Source organism: Solea senegalensis, linkage group LG20 (genome assembly GCF_019176455.1).
Source record: "Solea senegalensis isolate Sse05_10M linkage group LG20, IFAPA_SoseM_1, whole genome shotgun sequence".
Taxonomy (NCBI): Eukaryota; Metazoa; Chordata; class Actinopteri; order Pleuronectiformes; family Soleidae; genus Solea; species Solea senegalensis.
This window is the reverse complement of record NC_058039.1, coordinates 6,204,538-6,227,265: the sequence shown is the minus strand read 5'-3', so window position 1 is coordinate 6,227,265 and position 22,728 is coordinate 6,204,538. Positions and strand designations below refer to the sequence as shown.

Sequence of the window (22,728 nt, the reverse complement as noted above, 5' to 3'; positions counted from 1 at the left end):
ATGAGGCGTTGTTTGCTATTCAAATAAAAACAGAGCGGCTCCCGTGGTGTTTGGGAACCTGCTCAGCCACACAGGTGTTTTTAATTCTGGTTAATTAACCCTCTGCTCAGGTTACAGTGGGAGGAGCTGCCGTGTGTTCTGACTGCACTCCAGCTCTAATCAGAAGTGAAAACACCTGTGCAAAGGAGCCGGGACAGGATATACTGTGTGTAAGTATCATAAAACTGCTAAATAATGTGAGATTTCCAATTATACATTTTGCCATTTGATTACCTGTCTGTCCTTTCCATCTTGTAAAAGTCTGTTTTAACCTAATTTTTGCTTTTATAGAAGAAAACCAAAAAATTCATCAGCACAATTATTGTACAGACATGTGACTATCCAACCACTGAACATGCCTGATTATTAAAACAAAACAACAAAAATCAAGCTCCGTGCGTAATTCCCTGAACAATCAACACAATGTTTTAAAGCCCTATGTTGCAGTGTTCATGCATCTACTGTTTAATCCATATCAGAAGCAAATGTGAATTCTCCAACCTATGAACCCCCTTTATCACATTTGCCTTTGTTCTGCTAATCCTGCTAAGAAATAAACCAAAAGGACATGGGTTAAAAAGCCTCTTTCATATAAAATATCAGTTTATTCAGACTGAAGATGGCTTCCACAGAATTAAACCTTCATTGGGACTGTTTTGCTTGGAGCTGTATCACTCGTTTGGCTCGAGGGGTATGTGATATCATGTTTTTACTGTGATATGAATGTGTGTTGATATGACGAAGTGAGGTGATTGATGGACAATCCTTACTTCTTTTTTCTTTTTTTCTTTGTTGCAGCTGAAGACACAAACATTAATATTGGATGCAGCAGGAGACTTAAGTTCCCCGTGTACACTCAAGACTGACCCTGAGACCAACACAGTACAGTACATGAATATGTAACCTGTAATAACGGTAATAACCCTGCATTACAGTAAGTGACTGGATATTTATCTAAAACCGGGGGAAGCAGCAACCGTATGATTAGCTACGACCTCAACACTGAGCTCACTCGGTCTTAAAAAATATCTATATTACCGTCAGTGTTGTTATGGCTTAGCTGTGGAGGTCTGCGTTGTTTTTTCTTCCCCAAAAGCATGACCATTATACTGTGAGCTGTCATCTTAAAGCTGCAATGCGTAACTTCTGTTGATTTTTTTTATTATTCTGTCACCGGGCAATGGATCTATACACTCACTGCTATACCGAGAAACACAGAGGGAGTTATGTGGAGCGAAGGTCTAATCAGCACTGTGTGACTGTAACAGACTTTTATTAAACCCTTTATCAGACAGCCTTTCAAATGCTTGTTAATTCAAAATTAAATTATCTTTTTCCTATAGTGTCATTGCAGGGCACAACAAGACTTTTTTGCTTTAAAAATATTGAAAAAAAAAATCAATCTGTGACATAGCCTAACCTTCGCTGATTGGCTGAGAAAGGTCATGTGATTTTCCAACCTCACTGCGCCGTGTAGCGATGCCATTTTGGATATCTGCAGAAGTTATCATTTAAAGTCACTTGCCCGATAAAGGGTTAAAAGTCTGTTAAAGCTTTAAATTAGCAGAAGCTATGATAATATAAATAGGTGTAAACAGTGACAGAGCTGGAAGCCTCGATACACAGAAACGTACCGAGATGATAAATGACCTATACTGAACGCATTTGTCATCTTCACATACTGCTACACTTGAGTTGGATCCGGGGTTTTTTTCAGCCCTTCCATCGTCGGCTCACTGAATCATTTTGAAACCAAACAAACACAAAAAAAGAAAAATCGAAGTAAAACTCAATCTTGGCATATTTCATCCTGCCCAATAGCAACTTCAATAAGGCACACATTAGATCCCTCACTCGGCTTTTTTTCCATCTTACCTCAACAGAGAACCGTGTGCGGCAGCTTGGTGCATGAATCTGTATATACAACGCATTACACCATCACGTGAATGCCTTTTATATTGCAAGCAGGTCAAGCACTTTGACATTTTATTTTTTATTTTTAAAACAAGGCTGCCTGTTTTGTAGAGTTGTGCACTCAGGAGTTATGGTGCAGTTTGCACACGTTGCAGATGGTGCAGCCCTCACACCGTAGTCATCCGAGGAGCCTGTCGTAGAAATTACCACCAGTCATTTCTGTTTTCACAGGTCTTACTTAATCAAGTTGATGGCTTTAAAAAAGAGTGTGGGTTTTTTTTTCCCCCTCCACAGCTGCTAAGAGTATAATACAAGTCCACACCTGTTTATTGATCCACAGGGAGACATCAAACCTGGGGGACATCAGCAAAATGTTATAATCTACACTCTCAGCTGTTTGCAAATTACAGCTTAGGTAAACGTGTGTTTTGTGTGAATATCAATCTCTTACCCTCGGTGTGTGCGCAGTGCTCTTCATCAGGCTCTGTCTCAGCAAACCAGTCACCACCTCAAGCTCCTGCTCGGCCTCCCGAACGTTTGGGTCCAGCTGGAGGACTTCCTGCAGGTCAGTGCTGGCTGACAGATAGTCCTACGTGTGTAGGAACATTATAGACAACATTTATAATAAATCTGCCAAAGCTTTAATCCCACATATTGGATTAAGATGATGCAGTGTGACGGGCACCTGTAAACCTTTATGGGCCAGAGCTCGTCTGTAGAAGGCTTTCTTGTTGCTCGGCTCCAGCTGCAGAGCAGAGTCACAGTCCTGTTTGGCCTCGTCAAAGCGATTCAGCCTCAGAAAGCAAATGGCTCTGGAGTCAAAGAGTGATACATGTTAGGCTTTTACTACTACTGTAGTAATAATATTAATTTACACCACATTGTCATTGCATGTTGAACAACACACGGAAATCTACATCTAAATGAGTTTTATTCTTAATCAACGAGAGAAAGGTAATCTGGTCACACTCCACATTACAGTACATGAACGAGACCAACACAGTACAGTACATGAATATGTAACCTGTAATAACAGTAATAACCCTGCATTACAGTAAGTGACTGGATATTTATCTAAAACCGGCGAAAGCAGCAACCATATGATTAGCTACAATCTCAACACTGAGCTCACTCAGTCTCCAAAAAATAACAACAGTACATGGTAATAGCGTTGTAATGTTGTAGTAGGCAGGTAATAACCATCTTATTTCTAGTACAATTTCTAGCTTGGTAATGACAACGTACATAAATAATATTAATATTAATTAGCGTTAGAGTAAAACCACGTACTTTCTAGAAACTAGAGCATGTACCAATACCGATATCAGTCCAATACAGTAATTACAGTAATAACCTTTTTAAACTATGAAGCGGTTAACAACACATTTGTACTGTAGACATTTCAAACTAGAGAACTATAGCACTTTTGGAAAGTATCAGATTTTATATTTGTATCAGTCCGATATCTGATCCAGTGATTTTGACCCAATATTGGACCGATACCTATACCGAGTATCGTATTGGATAATTACTAATTTGAATTACAACTATAACATCAGTGCAATTTATTCACGCAGAAATTACTCTATAATAACTATAGAAATTACTGTAAAAAATAAGACGGTATTACTATATTATTACTTGCCTATTTCATACTATTGTCACTGTACTATTGTATGATGTTAAATGTCACCTACTTGGTTTAATTCATGTAAAAATTTATTACTTCCCAATACCGACATCATTCTTTCAATCAATCTGGTCTGCATGTTTTTTTGTTTTTGTTTTTTCTTAAGAAAAAGGAATCTCATTGGCTCATTACCTTACCTAATATGGATATATTTGTGTTGTATAAGTATATTTAGTCTATTTAGTAAACCATGATTGACAAAGACACTGTTATCACAACACCGCGCACCTGTCACACAGTGATGCATCTTTGTTTTATTTATTACGTTCATTTATCATTAATGCACCGAACTGCAAACACATCAGCTTCTGCCTTGTTTGCAGCCACAGAGTGAAAACTTGAACAAATACATAAAGATGAGACTCGCACTCTTCTGTGAATTCATTTTGACTGTAAATGTAAAAAATGACACCTGCTTCTCAATTTCACATGAAGCCATGAAACTAAAGTTACATCAAACTTGTGATAAAATCATCCAACATTTAGCAACAAATATAGAATATGTTTTAAAATCAACAGTGGCTGCTCTCATGATAGTGTAATGAACAGACTGGAGTTGGGATCTTGGTGATTATGTGGTGCCCTCTACTGTCTGCTATAAAAAAAAATATGTGGTCATATAATCTGCAGCTGCTGTATGACTGACTGTAAATTATGGAACAAGTATACGTGAGCATTAGAGGACTTTTTTCACTCTTAAGAAACTGTGCTGTGACTTTGCGCCAGAGCTGTGACAAAATCATTTCCTGATCCTAAAATGTAGAACTTGGAGACATCAGCGTCACAGTTTCTGCTTATGATTCTACGCTAACAATCCGACTTTACAAGAACAGGGTTTAAAGTTGCACAGTAGTGTTGTTACATGCTTACCTGTTGGTATAAACAGCACATTCATCAGATCTCATGGTGAGACATTCACTGTACTTCTCCAATGCCTCCTGGAAGTGACCTTTCTTCACCAGATCATTGCCTTTCTGTTTCAGTACACTGAACTGAGCCTCTTTTCTCCTCACTATTGAGAAAAACAAAATCAAAATTAAAATAACACAACAGCTGAGGGAAAGTGCACTGGTTTATTTGTTTACTAGTTTAGTTGACAGGGACAGTGTACAGCTGCATCATAAGGTTATTTTAACCCTAAGTTAGGACCACAGATGCTCACAGATCTGTGCCGCAGGTGCACACATGGTTATTTGCTGTGTTTATAGGTCACATACTCAGGCTTTAAAGAAAAAAAGTGTTTATTTTTGTTTATTTTAGTGCGTCAAAGTTATGATTCATTGTATATCACATTTCCAGCAGTGATATAAAGTACCGTTCATAAAACGAGCCAAGTGAACTTTGAACTGTGACATATTTCCAAATTTCACAAATTAAATCTGATTTTAAACATTTTGAGTACTTTTTGCTCAGGTGTGTTTATATAGTTGGTATATATATATATATATATATATATATATATATATATATATATATATACATATAGTTTTTTATCAGTTTCTATAAACTCTATATTACACATTCTTTTAGCCTCTGTATATACTGTATGTTTAAACATAGTAATGAAAAAAAACAGTACTATACAGAAGAAGTCAACTGACAAATATAAACTTATTTATAAAACAAAATATGTACACAACAAATGGAAAACATCCAAAGCAATAATAACAATATATAAAATTAAAATGCAACACATACTCTCAACATAATCCCTCACGATAACACACAACATTAAGACAACAAAAGTGAGCATTAATGCACTATGTGTAGGTGACTGGGATAAAATGAGCCATGATTTTCACTGTCGATTTAAAAGCAGCAACGCTGTAGGAGTCACTGGGTCGTGTGCTTCAAACATTATTCGCTCTAAAGAAAAAAGGCTGATCTGACAAACTCCGTAGACCAGCACTGTATCGCATTGCTGGTCACTGGAGTTGTCGTCGTGTAATGATAAGAACTCTTTTCAAAGGAGGAGGAACCGGATCAGTGAGCACTTTATATATTACAGGCATCAGCAAGATACAACACCCTCAAAGAGGTTGTTACCGCTATATTAAGAAAACAAAACACAAATCCTTTTGATTGGTCAGAACAAATGTAACATGATGGAACTAAATCTAATACAAGCCTAATTTTCCCTAATTAAAGCCAAGTTACATATACAGTCAGAATCAGACTGTACTGGACATGTTTGTTTTCTCCATCAGTTCAGCACAAACGGATGAGATCTGTCAGTCTGAGTGAGTCAGAGGGCAGACGACCTGCTTACCGAGCGCTCTGCTGTGCTGAGAGAGCCAGAAAATACAGAAACACGCTAAATCATGACCTGGCCGTTAACAAGCCACCTAATAATTGATATAAAGTCTAAATTATTTATCCAGCAAGATAAGACAACTGACTCAACACTCCATCAAAACATTTGGCCAGTATTTTACCTCTGCTTTTAGTACTCCACACTAACACCAGCCATCAATTTATCACTGAGGAAAGAAATTTTTCTATACAAAAACAATCCAGTTCATTCACCACTGAAATGGTTACAAAAAGAAAATAGCACCAATCTATCAAAGTCAAACCTGACACAGTTTGTTAGATTGAAGAGAACAAACCCACACACTGATATAAAGCCAGGCTCTACACAGATGTTAAGCTCTTTAGCTTCAGGAAGACCAGAAGAGTTGTGAGCGTCAGGAGAGCCATATCATTTTTAATTTCTACATCATCAGTAACTCAACTACGCTGCAATAATGGCCTGTGGCTATTTAAAGCACAATACTCGCTTACATCAGCTTTATATAGAGCGGCAGTGTGAGTGAGCTCAGATCAGCCCCGACTGTTATTCTATATACAGACAATCAGGAGTTTTACCATTTGTTTTCATCTTTTAACTGCTTCAGTATGTGTGTTTAAAGGTTCTTTGTGTTCAGATTTTATAAGTACTGTAATGGTACGAGTGAAGGTGTCCTGACTCAACAGTATCAGAGTGGTAAGAAACAAAGTACAATAAATACTGCAGCATTTATGGCAGTAAATAGCACATTTTACAGTTATATTGCACTTGACTGGTCCTTATTTTCTTTATTTGGAATGTGTTTCATATGATTTCATATGATTTTATTTTGTAATGTTTGCTAATTTGTTAAGGAGACTTAACTCACTTAATGGTTAATATGCTCCACAACATCCAGCAGCCCACAGTCAAAGGTCCCTGTTTTATTTAAACTGCTAGTTAAATTATGTAGGACAGCTACAGGTAACATTTATCTGACTTTAACTATAAGAGGAAGATTATTGCATTAATTTGGATCATATAGCTTCTCCTAAAGCATCAAATAATAAACCAATTAGGATTCTACCAGCTAATATGATGTGTTTAACACTGACAATCATTTTCTCTCATCTCCCCGGCAACAGCAGCACACTATTCTCAGATGAGCTGTGATACAGTGTGTGCTATAGTCACTGATCATTTCTGTATTTTTATTCTCTTGCAGAGATATTGTTCTCCACTCAATGCCCGAGGAACACAGGTGAAAAATAAGCTTATAGCTGACTGTGGTGCAGCCATGAAGTCATACATTTATAAATAAATAAAAGTAATATTGAACAAGACAAGATTGAAATTGAAAATTGACAGGTTTATCTGCAAGTGTACATGTTTGTTTTCTAGGTGTGTGTACTACACTGCATAATATTTAAATTTGAATTAGAATATATGATACATGTAGAGTCTCCTGGTCTGTGTGAGCAGGAAACCTGACCTGGATTGTTCCATTACAGCAGCACTATGCTCAGTTGCTCAGTGTGGATCACACTACATCTGCATTATTGATTACTAGTTCAACCAGACACACACACATGCACGCGCACGCACACACGCGTACACACACACATGCACGCACGTGTACACACACACGCACGCACACAGCAGGCAAACCTTCATTAACTCCTTGACTGACGTCTGCTGCTGCCTTTTGATTCTATAATGGTCAATCACTGGTTTAATTTGACAATATTTACATCATGAATTTGTTTGGCCAGATGTGGTGGGAAATGTTTTTCTTATTTTACAGTATGTGTGTAATACCTAACTTTATTAATAACTAGATAAGTCAACTAAATATGTCACATAAGGAAAAAAAAGACATCAAATACAAAAGAATGTGTGTCTTTTTTTCAAACCTGTAATTGTGATTGGTATAAATGTGTAAGCTTGAGTGTGAATGAGACATACACTTTTACACAAACTCTCACTTTTTATCAGATAATATATTTTAATAATAATATATTGTGATTGTGCAGGTGTTTTATACTGTTTTTTTGTTATTATAGTGCTTGGTTTTGTATAAAACTTAAATGTTGTCATTTTATCTCCTTTTATAGAAGTATCTTTGCACATTATTTTCACATTTATGCTTACTGTTTATTATGGGCTCAGTGATTTTGTATTCTTTTTGGTTCGGGAGGATGGGTGACAAGACTTTCACATTTCATTCTGTATTCAAAAAAGCACACTTTGCTATAATAATAATATTATGTCTGTGACTCACCCTCGTCTTGTGCAGCCCTGGCGGCTCGGGCCTGGGCCAGCTCAATGCTGATTGGTTTCTGTCTGTGTAGGTGCTGGACAGAGAGTGGGACGGCTGGAATCTCTGGAAGCTTTTCTCTCCACTCAGGCCCGTCCTGCTCGATCAGCATCTTAGTGATTCTGAAGAAAGAAGAGACAAAGAGCACAAAACGTGAGGATGTGAGTCTCCGAGGAGTTTCAAAGGTAAGGTTTTGGATTTGTCTGCTCAGATCACTTGGAGTGATGTTTTCTTCATATGATGGCTGCAACAGAAAATGAGTCATAATAAAATCTCCCAGTATCACAGTGGGTTTAGGACAGGGGTCTGCAACCTGTGGCTACTTGTCGCTCTTTAGTGGCTCCCTGTAGCTTTGAAAAAACATGTATGTTTATTTTTATCTTATTTTCATTATTTATTTCAAAGTGAATGCCTCTTTTGTTAGAGATCATGTTGATAAATGAAAGTGCTTTAATATTTCGTCCACTAAAAAATGCGTCACAATCTTTGTCAAAAATTGTGATATTGAAAACCTCTCATAAGTATCTGGTCCATCTTTGGATCCACAAAATAAACAAAAGAAAAATTATTTATTTCAAAGAGGGTTCCTTTTTATTTTAGTAATTTTCCCAAAACAATGTGGGAAATAGATTTACATAGCTCTGTGTTTTATTTCAAAGTAGGTCAGTGTTTTTTCATCACTTCAGAAGAGTTTGGTGTTTTCCGTTGGTTAACAGGTACAAAAAAAGTAATGAAATATCAACAGTTTCCTTTTTGTAGCTCTTAAAATTCATAAATGCAACAGTTCTTTTATATATGTAGGTTTTGCAGCTCCAGATTAAATGTATCTGGGTGGAGGAGAGCCAAAAGTGTCTCTTTTAATACTAAAGGTTGCAGACCCATGCTTCTTGAAACTGAGAAACTCACTGGTTCCAGTTTGTCTTAAATCTCTTTGAGTGAATTAGCACATTTTTCTTTGAATTTGGTTTTCTGAAAAAGTGAACCAAGGTTTAAGATAATAGTTTCATCATTTTTATATATTCTGAAATTTTATGAACTAAAATAACCATTTAAATGTGTTTGCTTTCACTTAGGCTTCCATGTGCCATACATTGTATTGACACTGGCAATGCCAATCTGTTATTTAAGTCTTTTTTGTTGTACTGTATGTTGTATGAGAGATAATCTTTAAAAGAAACTGTGTTTCTGTGGTGTTCACTCAGCTAATGTGTTTGATCTTCCTTAAGCACAGTATTATTTTGACTGGGTCAAGATGTGGCAGCACCTCAAATCAAATCAAACATGTATGATGCAACTCAAGTGTTGAATGTTTTCCATGCAACGTAAATATTACAATAACTGAGCTAAAAGTACAGTACACACTAAGAATGTGGTTTATAACACACTCTGAAAAACAGAAAGCACAAATACCTCCCATTCCTACTCAAAGTTACAAAAATAGAGCAAGAGTTCTGCAGATGAGCTGACCTGTGGACACTGTCGTGAGCCGCCTGCACTCCTGTGTCCATCTGCAGCACCGTCTTATAATCCACGTAGGCTTTTTTGTAGCGCTCCAGTGACTCGTAGGCCATAGCTCGACGTAACAAGGGCTTCAATGAGTACGGCTGCAGCTCCAAAGCCCTAAGAGGATCAGAAAAATGCAGGGACAGAGGATGAAACCGTCTACTGTGTCACAGGAGGGATGGCCTGAGACTCTATTCATAAACATGTGAGGAAGTACAGCAATGAAAAACAACCCCTGTGCATCAAAAACTGCTGTTGCATTTATTTAAAACACTCTAAAAGATTCTGTGTTAAAGCGGAGTGGTCTCGGTTTGAGCCAGTGGTCACTGGCAGTCACACAGAAGGCATTATGAGCTAATTACAAAGCAAATATACCATTTCCACAGGCACAATAACGCTCTGCTGTCAGCTATAGACGCAGTGAAAGGAAAAGCCATATTTTCTTTTTCTCTCCATTCATCTCCCTGGATTTTTCAATTCAATTTGAATTCAAAGAAGCATCAGGCTGCAGGATGGCATGAACATTATGATATTTAAATAAACAATTGCATGATGGTTGGTTAATTTAAATAATAGCTAAATTAAAAGTGAGGGGGAAAAAAATGAAGCAACAGAGTAATATTGAGCACATCTTTCTGAACTGTTCTACCACATCCAAATGTAAACATGAACTTTAACTTTGCAGTGCATACGTTTTGGGTGAATTTTGTTGTTGATGTAGATATTGTGCCTTTGTTAGACCTTTGTGAACAGTAACTATGTTAACGTCTATGTAAAAATGCAAGGAACGTCTCTCTGTCTGTCTGAGTTTGATGTTGTATGGATAAGATATTGAACAGATATATCCAGGAGCCACTTCTACCACCTCTCACACAATGCTGACTGAATTATCTGTCATTATTTTTTGTTATGATTAGGTCATTATTTCAATATCTGTATGTTTGAAAAAAACATACAGATATTGAAAAAATGAAAAGAATGTTTGTTGTTTAACAGCAACAGTGACCAGTTAAGTTCATTTGTGTGTATACAGTTACAGTGCAGGGACGGAAAGGGACTCAAACCTGTTTCGTCCAACTTTACTAGCTAATCACTTCACTTCCTGTGTGCAGTGTGAGAATGCACAAAATCTAAACACTGCTATACTGAGAAATACAAAGAGTCGTGTGGGGTTAACAGACCTAATCAGCATTTTCTGACGTACATGGAGTGTAAAAGTTTTGACAAGATGTGTCTGCAAATGAACATGTAGAGCCATAAGCACACACATATCTGATCCCTTGTCACATACTTGGTGCAGTCGTCTATGCAGTCTGAGCTGTTTCCATCCTTCAGGTAACAGGCGGCTCTGTTGGAGTAGAGAATACACAGGTCTTCTGGACTATCAGTGCCTGCAGGGGAACAATAACCACTCATCTGAAAGACCAGACACTGGAACAACACTCACGTCATCTTTGAACTATGTATAAAATATTTAATTTGACACTCGCCCCACAGTGTTGTCAGTGATCTGCAGACGAAAGTGAAATCAAGACACCACAACACAGTCAGTTCAATTTAAAGTCATCAGCCTGAGCGGAGATGCTGAGACGGAGGACGGTGGACAGATGAATGAATGTGTCCTTCGGGGCAGAGTGATTTCCTCCCCTGTCCTTTCTCTGCCGAACCTCTTCTGCACTTTCACAACCTCTAGCAGAGCATCAGTCACGATACATTGCTTCAGAGCCTGCAAAACTAATGTCAGCACACAGTGCACTTATGCCTGTAGAATTCTAATCAATCTAAGATAGATTTTTCAAAAGAACATCATCACACATGTTTGCCAATCGGTCTCAAAGATTGGTAATAAGTCTGCCTCCTGTCAGTGCTGCTGAACAATCTGATGACTCTTACCAGCTATGAGATTCAAAGTTGGCCATGTGATGTTAAGTTATATGCATTCAGGTTTTAGACAAACCCTTTTTTATATATATTCTGACATTTTATGAACTAAAACACTAATTTAATTCATTTATTACTTTGATTTGAGCTTTCTTGTGACCATAAACTGTTATTTACACTGGTAATGTCAATATGTTGTTTACACTTTATAGTCCTATTGTATAATTTTCTTTTTTCTGTCATGTAAAATATCAATCAACATTTGCCTTTGAATGAAACTCTGTGATGTTGACTCTAGGAAAACAACCACATTGTTCATATTTTCCTCACCTGCTGCCACACAACCATCAATAGCCTGAGTGTATTTTTCCAAAGCATCTCCAAACTGTCCGTGTTTGAAGAGATGGTTTCCCTCGTTCTTGAGGCGAGCCAGGTGAGGAGGAAGGGCCCCAGCAGGAGCGTCCAGGTAACTTGTGTCCACTGCAGGGCTGCTCTGCTCCCGTTGTCCACCAGCAGGGCTGTTTTCCCTCTGCGTGCCATTGGCCATCCCCTTCTTTGGAAATCCCTGAGTGTGGGACTTGTCCGTGCTGCCTCCACCCCAGCTTCTGGTGCCGTTCCCCGCTGTGGCTTGATCCAGCCTCGCTCCTCCACTGCCTGAAGGTTTCTCCTGCGTGTTCCCCATAGCTGCACTCCCTCTGCAGTATGTTCAAACTCTTCCTGCCTCCCTGCCTCACCCCCTCTCTGAACTGCAGCTGCATCTGTTCCTGGCCGGGGATTTCTGTTAAGACACGCCCCCCCCCTCCCCCAGATGGGATGTCAGCTGTTACGTCACAGAAGTGGGGGGAGGTGTGACAGTGATGCAGTGCTGCAGTAGGACAGCGATGATGGGAAACACTCACTTAAAGGTCCAGTGTGTAATATTTTAGTGAAATTATTTTTATTTAGCAGAAATTGAAGACAAGATAATTAATTGTCCCCTGATTGTATGAGGTGTTGTTTTTCATTACCACAGAATAAGACTTTCTGCATCTACAGAGGCTGCCTTTTAGGACCATCATGTTTTTACAATAAACCACCATTAACAACCTAAACCTTTTAATGCAAAATGAAAGCTACGTAGGTTCTCCAACACACTTGGAAGGAAGTGTGTTTGTTTACTTGCATTTATTATGCTCTAGATTGTTTTGTTTTTTTATGTTTTTATTTTTATTGATTTTTATTGGCTTCATTCTGTACAGCACTTTGGTCGACCTCGGTTTTTTAAAAATGTGCAAAGGTGAGGTGAGGGATATTCTTCTGCAACATGCCACTTCACCAATAAAAGTTGCTACATTTTACACATGGTTCCTACATTCAGAATACAGTCAATAACATTAAAAAAACAGAATGCAATATATAATACTGTATGAAATAATAATCAATAAGATACCTGGCCTATATTGTTTCCTGCTATTGACATAAAGCAATTACTTATTTGCCTCTGAATTTGCTATTTTCATTGTGCTTGTATAAATCCTGCATAACAACAGGACACAGCTAATCTGCCTCCAACCAAAAGAAGCAAAACACATACACCAGCATATCAACATCTCACTAACAAAAATACTAGACACTGCTGCAGTCTTGACACACATTAAAATTCATGCTAATTAGAATGAAAGAAAGAAAAATTGCCATACATTTGAATTTGAAAGCACTTCTTTTACCAAACTTACATTACCAAATTTGATCAGTGAAATGTAATCATATTTATGGCTTCTCCAAACACTGCCTTACTTTAAACATAAAAAATACGAGTTCATTTAAAATGATCATTTCTAATGACCTATGTATTATCTTCATACCATTATTTATGTGTGACAGTGATTCAAGAGGTCATAGTCAAAAGAAATGTGATTTGTGAAATTGGCTTTTAAAAAATAATTTCTATTTCAGTTTTCCTGCCTGGTATATAGGAGTTGTTATCATTTAAATATGATAATGAACAACAGTGAAAACAGTCTAGGAAAGTGAAAATCATGTTTTTAATGAACCAAATATTTCGATCAATACTGAGCAAAAAACAACAACAATACAGCTTGGGTGGAGCGGAGAAATTCTTATTTTTAACAAATTTGAAAAACATGGGGTCAGCTTTATTTACATGCTAATACAGTACAAACAGCACATAAGAACAGCTCCTGTCGTCATCTTCATCTGGCATCAAAAACAACCACTGAAATCAAACAGTCAAGGAAATGCAGTTATTTTAGAACTTGGATCATAAATGATTTATATAATGAAAAACACTTCTGTGCATTTGCATAAAACACTACACATATATTCACTTTTAATATAGTACTTGTACTAATAAAAACACTGAGACCACATACATTAATTACACTTTCACACACATAGAGCTCACCCATGCAAACATTTAAAGGATACATCTCTTTGTCCTCTTTTTGTACATGATTCTGTAACCACACTCTCTGCATCGGATTGGGTCCCGGGCCTTAATTTCATTTTCAGTGTGACACTCTGTAATAGAAGACAGGAAGAAGATTAAAGAGAATTAGGAATCACTCTGTGTCTGGAAAGTGCCTTACCTCATCTTAAATGACACTTTATAGAATTTACGTAAATAATTAAAAAGTCAGTATGTTAGTAAGTTAATAGCGTGAAAAGAAAGTAATTTGGTTAGGATAGTAATGACAGGGACAGTTTCATGATGTCCCACTAGACAGGTCTAGTGGTCTTGTTTGCAGCAGGTAAAAACTAGTGATGGGTAGTATGTGCTTTAAAGCATGTGTCGTGAAATCCCAGAAGAGTTTAATCGACTCTTGTGTCTTTTAGGGTGAGTGAGGTCACTGATGACATTCGAAACCTTGCTGGTTCGGGAAGTGGTGCAAGTTTTGGTATGTGTGTGAGGTACATTTTGTTACTGCTGCTTGTTTTGATGGCGCCTGTGAGAAAGAGAAAGTTCCCCCTATAAACAAACTTGCTGTGGAGTTCTTGTGCACCCCTGCTTCATCTGTACCCTGTTATAGAGTTTCCTCCAAACCAGGAGAAGTTGTTTCTAAAAGGAGGAATTGGCTGAACACCAGCACAGTGGAACATATTTTGTTTCTGAATAAAAATGAATTGTCCTTAAGTTGCATAAGCACATTAACAGCACCTTGCCATGTTAAAACAGTTTGAAAACAATTTGACAAGTGATATTAAATTCCATTGTATTATCATGTTACATACCCATAATACACTAAATAAAAACAGAATTTTTTATATTATATTTAATATACATTTATATGCATGAATACACAAATTATACATGAAATGCATGTATAAAGATGGATTCATTTATTTCACTTGGCAGTCATTTCCATGGATGAGCTGTTGCAGGACAGTCTTGAGTGTATTATAAATTGATAAAAAATGACCTATAATAACAATATATGATTAAGAAATTAAACTTTTAGTGTACCATTTGGATGGAAGGCTTCAGGGCTTCAAGAAGCTTCCTCTCGACATCACTAAACGCGAATAGAAGTCATAGCAGAAAGATTTACCTCCACATATGTAGATCATTGGCTGCTGCTTGGGTGGTTGTACATCTTTCTGTGCGTCCATTTTTGATCCTTAAAAACAGAGAGCTTGCTGTTAGCATCATCACAGATGTGTTGGTATAGCATGCTAACACAGGAGCAGCATGGGATAATCTACACCGTCACGACTTGAGGACTTAATGAGCCGCAAAGAGACAAACAAAATACTGAATTTAAATTATGAATATGAAACACGGTGAAACAATCTATAGAAAGTATACCAAAACTCACCGTTTTTACAACACCAACAGTTAGCTGTTTACCTCTCTGTGCATGTCTCACGCGCTGCTGCCGGCACGCATGCGTACACCCGTACAGTCCACATCAAAGTAAAGTGAAATGTGATTGGTCAGGAAATATTCTGTCTTTGTGGTGTATTTTGCTCCATTGGCTGACAGCGCGGTTACTGTAGGTACATGGCATGTTAAATGTTTGCGGTAGTTATTTATATTCATGAAGTATTCACTGTTTCTTTTAAAAACAGAAACCGTGGTATAGTTTCATTCGCCCTCCACTCCAACAGGGGGCGACATGGTGAAATGTCCTCCCTACATGGTCCGTCATCTGACGGACACTCAGCTGGTTTGCCAACACCAGTTTTTTGACAACAGTGATTTGGTCGATAATGTGCATAGCGTCACTATTGCCCCCACAACTGACATAACTTACTATTCGTCCGCTGTTTCTTCGTCTCCGAAGCTGTTCATCATGGAGCCGTCTGCGCCAAAAAGGTTTGTGTACATTCGACCGGTTTCAAGCGTGAGCTAGCTTAAAAGCTAACCTAGGCGGTAGCTACCAACGCTTCGGAGAGCTAGCTGAATGCTAACTTAGTTAGCTTGTCGAGTTTCTCTCACAAACTTTCTGCTCAGTTAAGAGCGGCTGACTTGTTAAAATGTCCAATTTGGACAACATTTCAATGCGTATTGATCTCTGCTGGGTTTCAGTTCCGTTTATTCAACTGTAAATCAAATCAGGGTACCTTTGATGAGCAATTCGATATGAGTCGATATTTGGACTGGAAGCCTCCCTGCAGGGAATATAACTGTTAAAGGCTACATTGGACATACATCGAGTGTGCAAGATATACAATCCCTATGTATATGTTCATACATATCTATATGTATATATATAAATTGCCATATATTTTGTTGTATGTACTTCAGTAATTGTTAATTCTTTTATATATTTAAAAAGGCTTTCAATTTTTTACTGTTTTTATTTTGGTATTTGACATCATTCTGTAAAGCACTTTGGTCAGCCTTGGTTGTTTTTAAATATGCTCTATAAATAAACTTTGAGTTGTGTTGAGTTTATTCATGTGCCTACAGTTATTGTTAGTGTTTGTTATTTTTTTTCACACTGTTGCTGCAATAACTGAATTTCCCCATCGAGGGATTTAAAAACATTTTTTTTACGATTAATTTCAAAAAAAAAGTTTGTTTATGTCCTATTATATTGTTAAAGTTGGACATTGCCTTTTAAGGCTCATGCTGTATATCTTAAGGTTATTTATTTGTTCAATCTCTGAAAAAAACAAACTATTTATTTATCTAACTAATCTAAATGTATTTCCACCAACCTGTTAATTGATTTAACAAGCGTTTTCATTGTCACTTGGTTTTTGAAGGCACTAATGCACCCAAATACTGTATACCACATATTGGGACCTAAATCTCGAACATTTTTTATTGCTGCTGCATGTAGTAATGTTAGTGCAAGGTGCTGGAAACCATGGTGACATGCCATAGTTTGGTTTCACTACTGTTTTTAGTTACAAGTTATTTATTCCTCTTTTACAGCAAGCTCAAAAAGCTGAGTGAAGACAGTCTGACCAAACAGCCAGAGGAAGTGTTCGATGTTCTAGAAAAACTTGGTGAAGGGTAAGATGTATTTGTCACAACTGACAATTTTCACATGTCCAGCTTTGACTGTAAATTATTAAGGCTCTCTTTTGTTGCTATATATTAATGCTTTAATATTTTCTGCATGCAAAATGCATTCTGGACATATTGGGACTTTGGTATCTGTGTTTAGTTCCTATGGCAGTGTGTTCAAAGCTATCCATAAGGAGTCGGGCCAGGTTGTGGCCATAAAGCAGGTCCCTGTGGAATCTGATCTGCAGGAGATCATCAAGGAGATTTCCATCATGCAGCAGTGTGACAGGTATGATGGCAGCATTTACCACGTGGATAAAATATGTTTTTAATTCTCTTTGCCCTCGGAGTATAATATATGCTACTGTTCACTGAGAATGGTGCTTTTTATCTAATGCAGCTTACAGTCATCTGTTGTGTTGATCTTGAACGTTTTATCACTTCTAATGTTCTTGTTTGAAATGAAACTTTGTCTTGTCTTACTCTTTTTCTTTCTTCCAGCCCCTATGTGGTGAAATACTATGGCAGCTACTTCAAGAACACAGACCTGTGGATTGTCATGGAGTACTGTGGAGCTGGGTCTGTCTCTGATATCATCAGACTGCGTAACAAGACGGTGGGTATTTACAGTGGTTTTCAACTGCCTCTGTGGCCAGTCTAAAGTGTGATTTGTTATTTCTCACCACAGCTTATTTTCTCTGATATTTATAGAAAAAGCAGCACAATGATTCATAGTGTATTCAAGATTAGAAATTATTGTTGTTTTTGCTTATCTCATCTCTGATTTCGTTTTCCTTCCCACAACAGCTGACAGAGGAGGAGATTGCAACTATCCTGAAGTCCACACTGAAGGGTCTTGAATATCTCCACTTCATGAGAAAGATCCATCGGGACATCAAGGCAGGAAACATCCTTCTCAACACTGAAGGACATGCCAAACTCGCAGATTTTGGAGTAGCTGGACAACTGACGGTAACTTTTTAATCAGTGTTTCACAACTTGTTGAGCATTTTTATCTTGGCACTTAATGATTACACCAGTGTATAATTCCTCTCTAAAGGACACCATGGCAAAGAGAAACACCGTGATTGGTACTCCATTCTGGATGGCCCCAGAAGTGATTCAGGAGATCGGTTACAACTGTGTGGCTGACATATGGTCCCTAGGCATTACTTCTATAGAAATGGCGGAAGGAAAACCTCCGTATGCTGACATTCATCCCATGAGAGTGAGTGATAACATAAGCCATTGAAGAAGTTGGTACTAAACTAAAGCATGTCTAATTCTTGTCACTTAACCCTGACTGTCTCTTTCCTCAGGCTATCTTCATGATTCCCACCAACCCTCCTCCAACTTTCAGGAAGCCAGAGCTTTGGTCAGACGAATTCACAGACTTTGTCAAGAAGTGTCTGGTTAAAAATCCAGAGCAGAGGGCAACTGCAACCCAGCTGCTACAGGTTGGAGAAAAGAGGGATTCATACACACACCCATAGAGATATGATCCCGTAAAAGTAGAACATACAAGTATAGGTGTACAAGATATGATGTGGAAATACAAGAGATGTATATGTATAATTGTTTTTCTCTGTTGAACTTCCAGCACCCTTTCATCAGCCAGGCCAAGCCGGTCACAATTTTGAGAGACCTGATTACTGAAGCGATGGAGATGAAAGCCAAACGGCAGCAGGAGCAGCAGAGAGAACTGGAGGAGGAGGACGACAACTCTGTATGTATTCTGAGGTTTTCCAGCCAGAGCAACCATGAGAGTGCTACACTCATCAGTTGTGTATGAGGAGGCTGTATGTGTAATTGTCTTGTATCATTTAGGAAGAAGAGACTGAGGTGGACTCTCACACTATGGTGAAGTCCGGCTCAGAGGGTGCAGGGACCATGAGGGCCACTAGCACCATGAGTGACGGTGCTCAGACAATGATCGAACACAGCACCATGTTGGAGTCAGACCTGGGCACTATGGTCATCAACAGTGATGATGAAGAGGAGGAAGATCAGGGATCCATGAAGAGTGAGCACACACATTGTTATGGGATTCCTACCAGAAAAGAAGGAACAAATATAAAACAACGCTTTTAAGTTTGATAAGAGAGGAAGAAGAAGCCTCATCTTAGATTCACCTGTGAACTAGAGGGAAAACTATAGGTGATGGTAAATGTTATGTCCCTGATCATTATAATTGTTCCACTGAATGCAGTGTTTCTTTAAATCCCACAGCAATCATAAACTATTATTGTGTTTTGATACACAGATATATTCTTCAAAATAAGGCTGGTGGAATTGTTTAAAGAAATTCCATTTTACAGTAAGTGTCTCAAATAAGTTTGAACATAATTTATCCACAGGACACGCCACCCCCCAGCAGCCGATGCGTCCGTCCTTCATGGACTATTTTGATAAGCAGGACTCAAACAAGGCAGCCCAGCAGCACGAGAACTACAACCACAACCAGCTGCAGGAGCAACCCGGTTACCACATCCAGTCCAAGAATGTATTCCCTGACAACTGGAAGGTGCCTCAGGATGGAGACTTTGACTTTGTGAGTAATGTCTTCCTTAAGTCTGAATGAATTGAAGTTACTCACAGTGTGCTGTACAACAGTATCCCAGTGGAAAAAAATGGCCAAAACAGAAGCTGTTCTTAAAATAATACACACAACTCTACAGTTGATATGACTCATTGTTTCAACGATTGTCCTTTTTTTCCGTCACCCAGTTGAAGAACTTAGACTTTGAGGAGCTACAGATGCGGTTGAGTGCCTTGGATCCCATGATGGAGCGGGAGATCGAGGAGCTAAGGCAGCGCTACACTGCCAAGAGACAGCCCATCTTGGATGCAATGGATGCAAAGAAGAGACGACAACAGAATTTCTAAGTGATCTTTGCCTTTGGCGGTCTCACAAAGCCACACTTGCCACAAAATTAATGTCCTAACGACTTGGAGAAACCAGGATGACCTCACTGTCTTTGCTGGAAGCCACCTGCCGTTCTTTTCTGATCCACAGATGGGCCTGTGGCTGAGGAGTGAAGCTTCTATTCCTGGGTGACAGTCTTTACACCTACAAGCCTTGTTTCTACACTGTGTCCAGATGCTGGACGTCTAAATCATAATGTGGCTTCTACTGTTCCTGTAAAGGCCAAAGAGAACCAAGCCTTGGTGGTCACAAGTCTAAAAGTGAATATTATATTATTTTCCCCCCGTCCACACAAATTCCCCTTCATGCCACATAGAAAATCCTCTGGATATCACAATCAAAACGTAAGAAAGGGCTTCTGCCATGACAACCATGTCAACACTACCCGAGCATCTGGTAGCAGCAGGATTCAGTTGCAGTGCACTCAACAAGTGGTCCTTTTCTCCTCAAGACTTTTTTCATGATCTGTAAATATAATATAATATAATATAGAGCCTAGTTTGGAAATGCCTGCAGCAAAAAGCCGTGGAGGTTCATCTATGACCAAAGACAATCAGTATGATGATTCTGTTGAGAATGCCTTAAAATACTTTAGACCTGGTTTTCAAGAGTTGAGCAGTTAAAGCTGCAAATGTTTGTCAGAATGGACAGAAATGACAAATCGTTTACACGGTTTAAAAGTTGATCAACTTGCATGATTTCAATTTGTTATGGACCCGAAATGGTTAAAATTCCAGTCGTCTTAATTGTAATTTATTTAACTCTGTTTTCAAAGTTTGATGATTTTGGTTGCGATATACATCAAATTTATGTCTATCTTGACTGGTAAAAACACAGCGAACCCTGTTCTGCATCTTTATGAATTTAACATTTAAAAAAAAAACAAAAAACATTTACTCATCAGTTGTGTCCATATTGTCTTTTAATAGTAAGAGCGGTCTCAGAGAATCATTCCTAATTAAGAAAAAACAAAAGGCATTCCGCAATCGTGTATCTCAGCTTTAAATCCACTGTTTTAAAGCTGAGCTGTAACATTCAGAAACGTATGAGCAGTTTATTGTTGTAGTTCACTCCAGGAGATAAAAGTGGCTGATGCTGTTAACTTGAAAACAGAGCGACTGTACAAGCTACAGAGTACTCTTTATTGCATTAAGTTGCTATTGCATCTTGAAATGTCAGTGCAGCTTATTTGTATGTTTTTGTTTTAGCATTTAAGATTGTTACTGCTTTCATTTCCAGGCTTTTGGAGTGTGAGTGTTATTGATGAAGGAGAGGACATGCTGCGTGTCTTTTGTTTTAACAGCTATAAACTGTATTTACACAAAACTAGTGATGAGATTTAATTAGGTTTTTTTTTACACAAACGTCTGCACTCAAGGTAATTTGTTATAATATCAGCTGACGGGCTGTAACAAGAAACAGTAGTGCAGAAAAGCCAACAATATCTGTGCAGGGACTGTGATGCTGTAATTGAATATCACAATGTTTTCTTGCTAGAGAGCTCTGACAACTGTTTTATTTAACAGTAACATAATCAACCTGATCATAATTCCTTAATAATTACGTTAATGGGATGGTCGTTTGGGTTCTCAGTTTAGCCTTAAATATAAAAATAAATATTTGTTTGTAGCATATGTTTTTCCGAGTCTTCAAATATCGATTGAAATGCTACGTACGGCCCTTGTTCAGTTTTGGATGTTGGATTGAAATTGTTTACTAACGAACCAGTGATTTTTGTCTCCATGAAGGAGGCAAACCTCTCTGCTTTGGCTGTAATTTAGTGTTAATCATGACTGAATGAAGTCACACTGTGTTTATTACGAGTACAGTTTGTCTGCTGCTTGCTGTTACATATGAATGTTAATATGCAGTTATGATCATTTGGTTCAGCCTTGACATTGCTGCATGTTACATATTTTATTAATACGATAAAAAGACCTGTTACACTGTCTTACTGTGTCTCATCCGATGGACTATGTGTCCAACGAGCTGACATTTTAAGCGCATTAATGCAAATTTCAATCAGGACTATCCCAGCCTTAAATTATCACATTTCTACTAGTTTTGTATTATTTTCTGCTCTGAAAAGGAACCGTTTGTGACATTTTTGCCACTGTTTTATGCTGAATATTTGCAACTAACAGACATTCACGCTCCATTTAGTAAATGTTTTTGACTTATTTTTTGACACATTGTTAATATCTGTCAGACATATTTGGCTTGATTTCTGTCCCTCTATGTGTTAGACTATGCATGTTCATAAGTACATTTGCTTATTAGTGAAATGCTCTTTTTTTTAACTGCACAGGAGTATTGTTGATAAGAAAGATGCATTGTTTTCACTACTTTTAATAACGATTGAAACAAACTATCTGTAAAGTGTACAAAACCCCACTTTGATCAGCCATAATGTGTATATGAAATCATATGAATCGTTTTTGATATTATAACTACATAATTTTGTTTTCATTTATTTCTGCTACATGTGAGGTGTTGGGTGGAACGGAAGCATTTACGTTTGAACCACTTAATTTATTATGTTTGTTTGAATACTTAAATATTTTTTTTTTAGATGCAAGAAATAATAAAAGTTGCATTCAGTTAACTGTTTTTTCCTCTTCCTGTCTGCATACAAGGAGACTTGAATTTAGACACAATGGAGAGCTACGACACCTGTTATACCGTAACTGTCCTACTAGAGACGCCACTGTTTTTACGTTTGCACGTTACT

At 37.9% G+C, this 22,728-nt stretch overlaps 3 protein-coding genes and 1 long non-coding RNA gene across 6 annotated transcripts; 2 read left to right on the top strand and 2 right to left on the bottom strand.

Moving 5' to 3' along the window:
* The first annotated feature begins 122 nt into the window (after positions 1 to 122).
* LOC122786683 lies at positions 123 to 12,072 on the top strand. 2 transcript variants are annotated; one of them, XR_006362473.1, is made up of 6 exons: positions 123 to 209; positions 838 to 954; positions 2,422 to 2,518; positions 7,138 to 7,173; positions 8,264 to 8,414; positions 11,068 to 12,072. It is a non-coding gene; the product is annotated as an uncharacterized LOC122786683 (long non-coding RNA). The 2 variants fall into 2 exon arrangements; XR_006362472.1 differs by lacking the exons at positions 2,422 to 2,518; positions 7,138 to 7,173; positions 8,264 to 8,414; positions 11,068 to 12,072 and having other exon boundaries at positions 838 to 1,016.
* Positions 810 to 12,379, bottom strand: spag1a (sperm associated antigen 1a). Of its 2 annotated transcripts, XM_044053145.1 has the most exons (9): positions 11,944 to 12,379; positions 11,024 to 11,123; positions 9,697 to 9,849; positions 8,194 to 8,351; positions 4,514 to 4,655; positions 2,639 to 2,765; positions 2,405 to 2,542; positions 2,276 to 2,306; positions 810 to 2,144 (listed from the first exon to the last, which is right to left on the bottom strand). In XM_044053145.1, exons 1-8 carry the CDS (start codon positions 12,293 to 12,295, stop codon positions 2,301 to 2,303), a joined length of 1,176 nt encoding a protein of 391 aa, XP_043909080.1. In that variant the 5' UTR covers positions 12,296 to 12,379; the 3' UTR covers positions 810 to 2,144; positions 2,276 to 2,300. The 2 variants fall into 2 exon arrangements, with proteins under 2 accessions (XP_043909080.1, XP_043909079.1); XM_044053144.1 differs by having other exon boundaries at positions 810 to 2,306.
* Positions 12,380 to 13,615: 1,236 nt separating this feature from the next.
* On the bottom strand, positions 13,616 to 15,515 carry polr2k (RNA polymerase II, I and III subunit K). Its single transcript, XM_044052870.1, has 4 exons — positions 15,429 to 15,515; positions 15,162 to 15,230; positions 14,041 to 14,133; positions 13,616 to 13,828 (listed from the first exon to the last, which is right to left on the bottom strand). Exons 2-4 carry the CDS (start codon positions 15,220 to 15,222, stop codon positions 13,806 to 13,808), a joined length of 177 nt encoding a protein of 58 aa, XP_043908805.1. The 5' UTR covers positions 15,223 to 15,230; positions 15,429 to 15,515; the 3' UTR covers positions 13,616 to 13,805.
* Positions 15,516 to 15,713: 198 nt separating this feature from the next.
* Positions 15,714 to 22,470, top strand: stk3 (serine/threonine kinase 3 (STE20 homolog, yeast)). The gene is made up of 11 exons (XM_044052869.1): positions 15,714 to 15,928; positions 16,997 to 17,077; positions 17,232 to 17,360; positions 17,573 to 17,687; positions 17,879 to 18,043; positions 18,132 to 18,299; positions 18,391 to 18,528; positions 18,672 to 18,797; positions 18,899 to 19,094; positions 19,429 to 19,622; positions 19,799 to 22,470. Exons 1-11 carry the CDS (start codon positions 15,729 to 15,731, stop codon positions 19,955 to 19,957), a joined length of 1,671 nt encoding a protein of 556 aa, XP_043908804.1. The 5' UTR covers positions 15,714 to 15,728; the 3' UTR covers positions 19,958 to 22,470.
* Positions 22,471 to 22,728: the final 258 nt, after the last annotated feature.

Coding starts and splice junctions, on each gene's coding strand:
- stk3 (XM_044052869.1), top strand. CDS start 15,729: ATGGTGAAATGTCCTCCCTACATGGTCCGTCATCTGACGGACACTCAG. Junction 18,044..18,131: donor GAGTAGCTGGACAACTGACG/GTAACTTTTTAA, acceptor TCCTCTCTAAAG/GACACCATGGCAAAGAGAAA. Junction 19,623..19,798: donor AGGATGGAGACTTTGACTTT/GTGAGTAATGTC, acceptor TCCGTCACCCAG/TTGAAGAACTTAGACTTTGA.
- polr2k (XM_044052870.1), bottom strand. CDS start 15,222: ATGGACGCACAGAAAGATGTACAACCACCCAAGCAGCAGCCAATGATC. Junction 14,134..15,161: donor AATGATCTACATATGTGGAG/GTAAATCTTTCT, acceptor CTTCTATTACAG/AGTGTCACACTGAAAATGAA. Junction 13,829..14,040: donor CAAAAAGAGGACAAAGAGAT/GTATCCTTTAAA, acceptor GTTTGATTTCAG/TGGTTGTTTTTGATGCCAGA.
- spag1a (XM_044053144.1), bottom strand. CDS start 12,295: ATGGGGAACACGCAGGAGAAACCTTCAGGCAGTGGAGGAGCGAGGCTG. Junction 9,850..11,023: donor TGCATAGACGACTGCACCAA/GTATGTGACAAG, acceptor TGATCCTCTTAG/GGCTTTGGAGCTGCAGCCGT. Junction 8,352..9,696: donor GCTCACGACAGTGTCCACAG/GTCAGCTCATCT, acceptor TTCTTTCTTCAG/AATCACTAAGATGCTGATCG.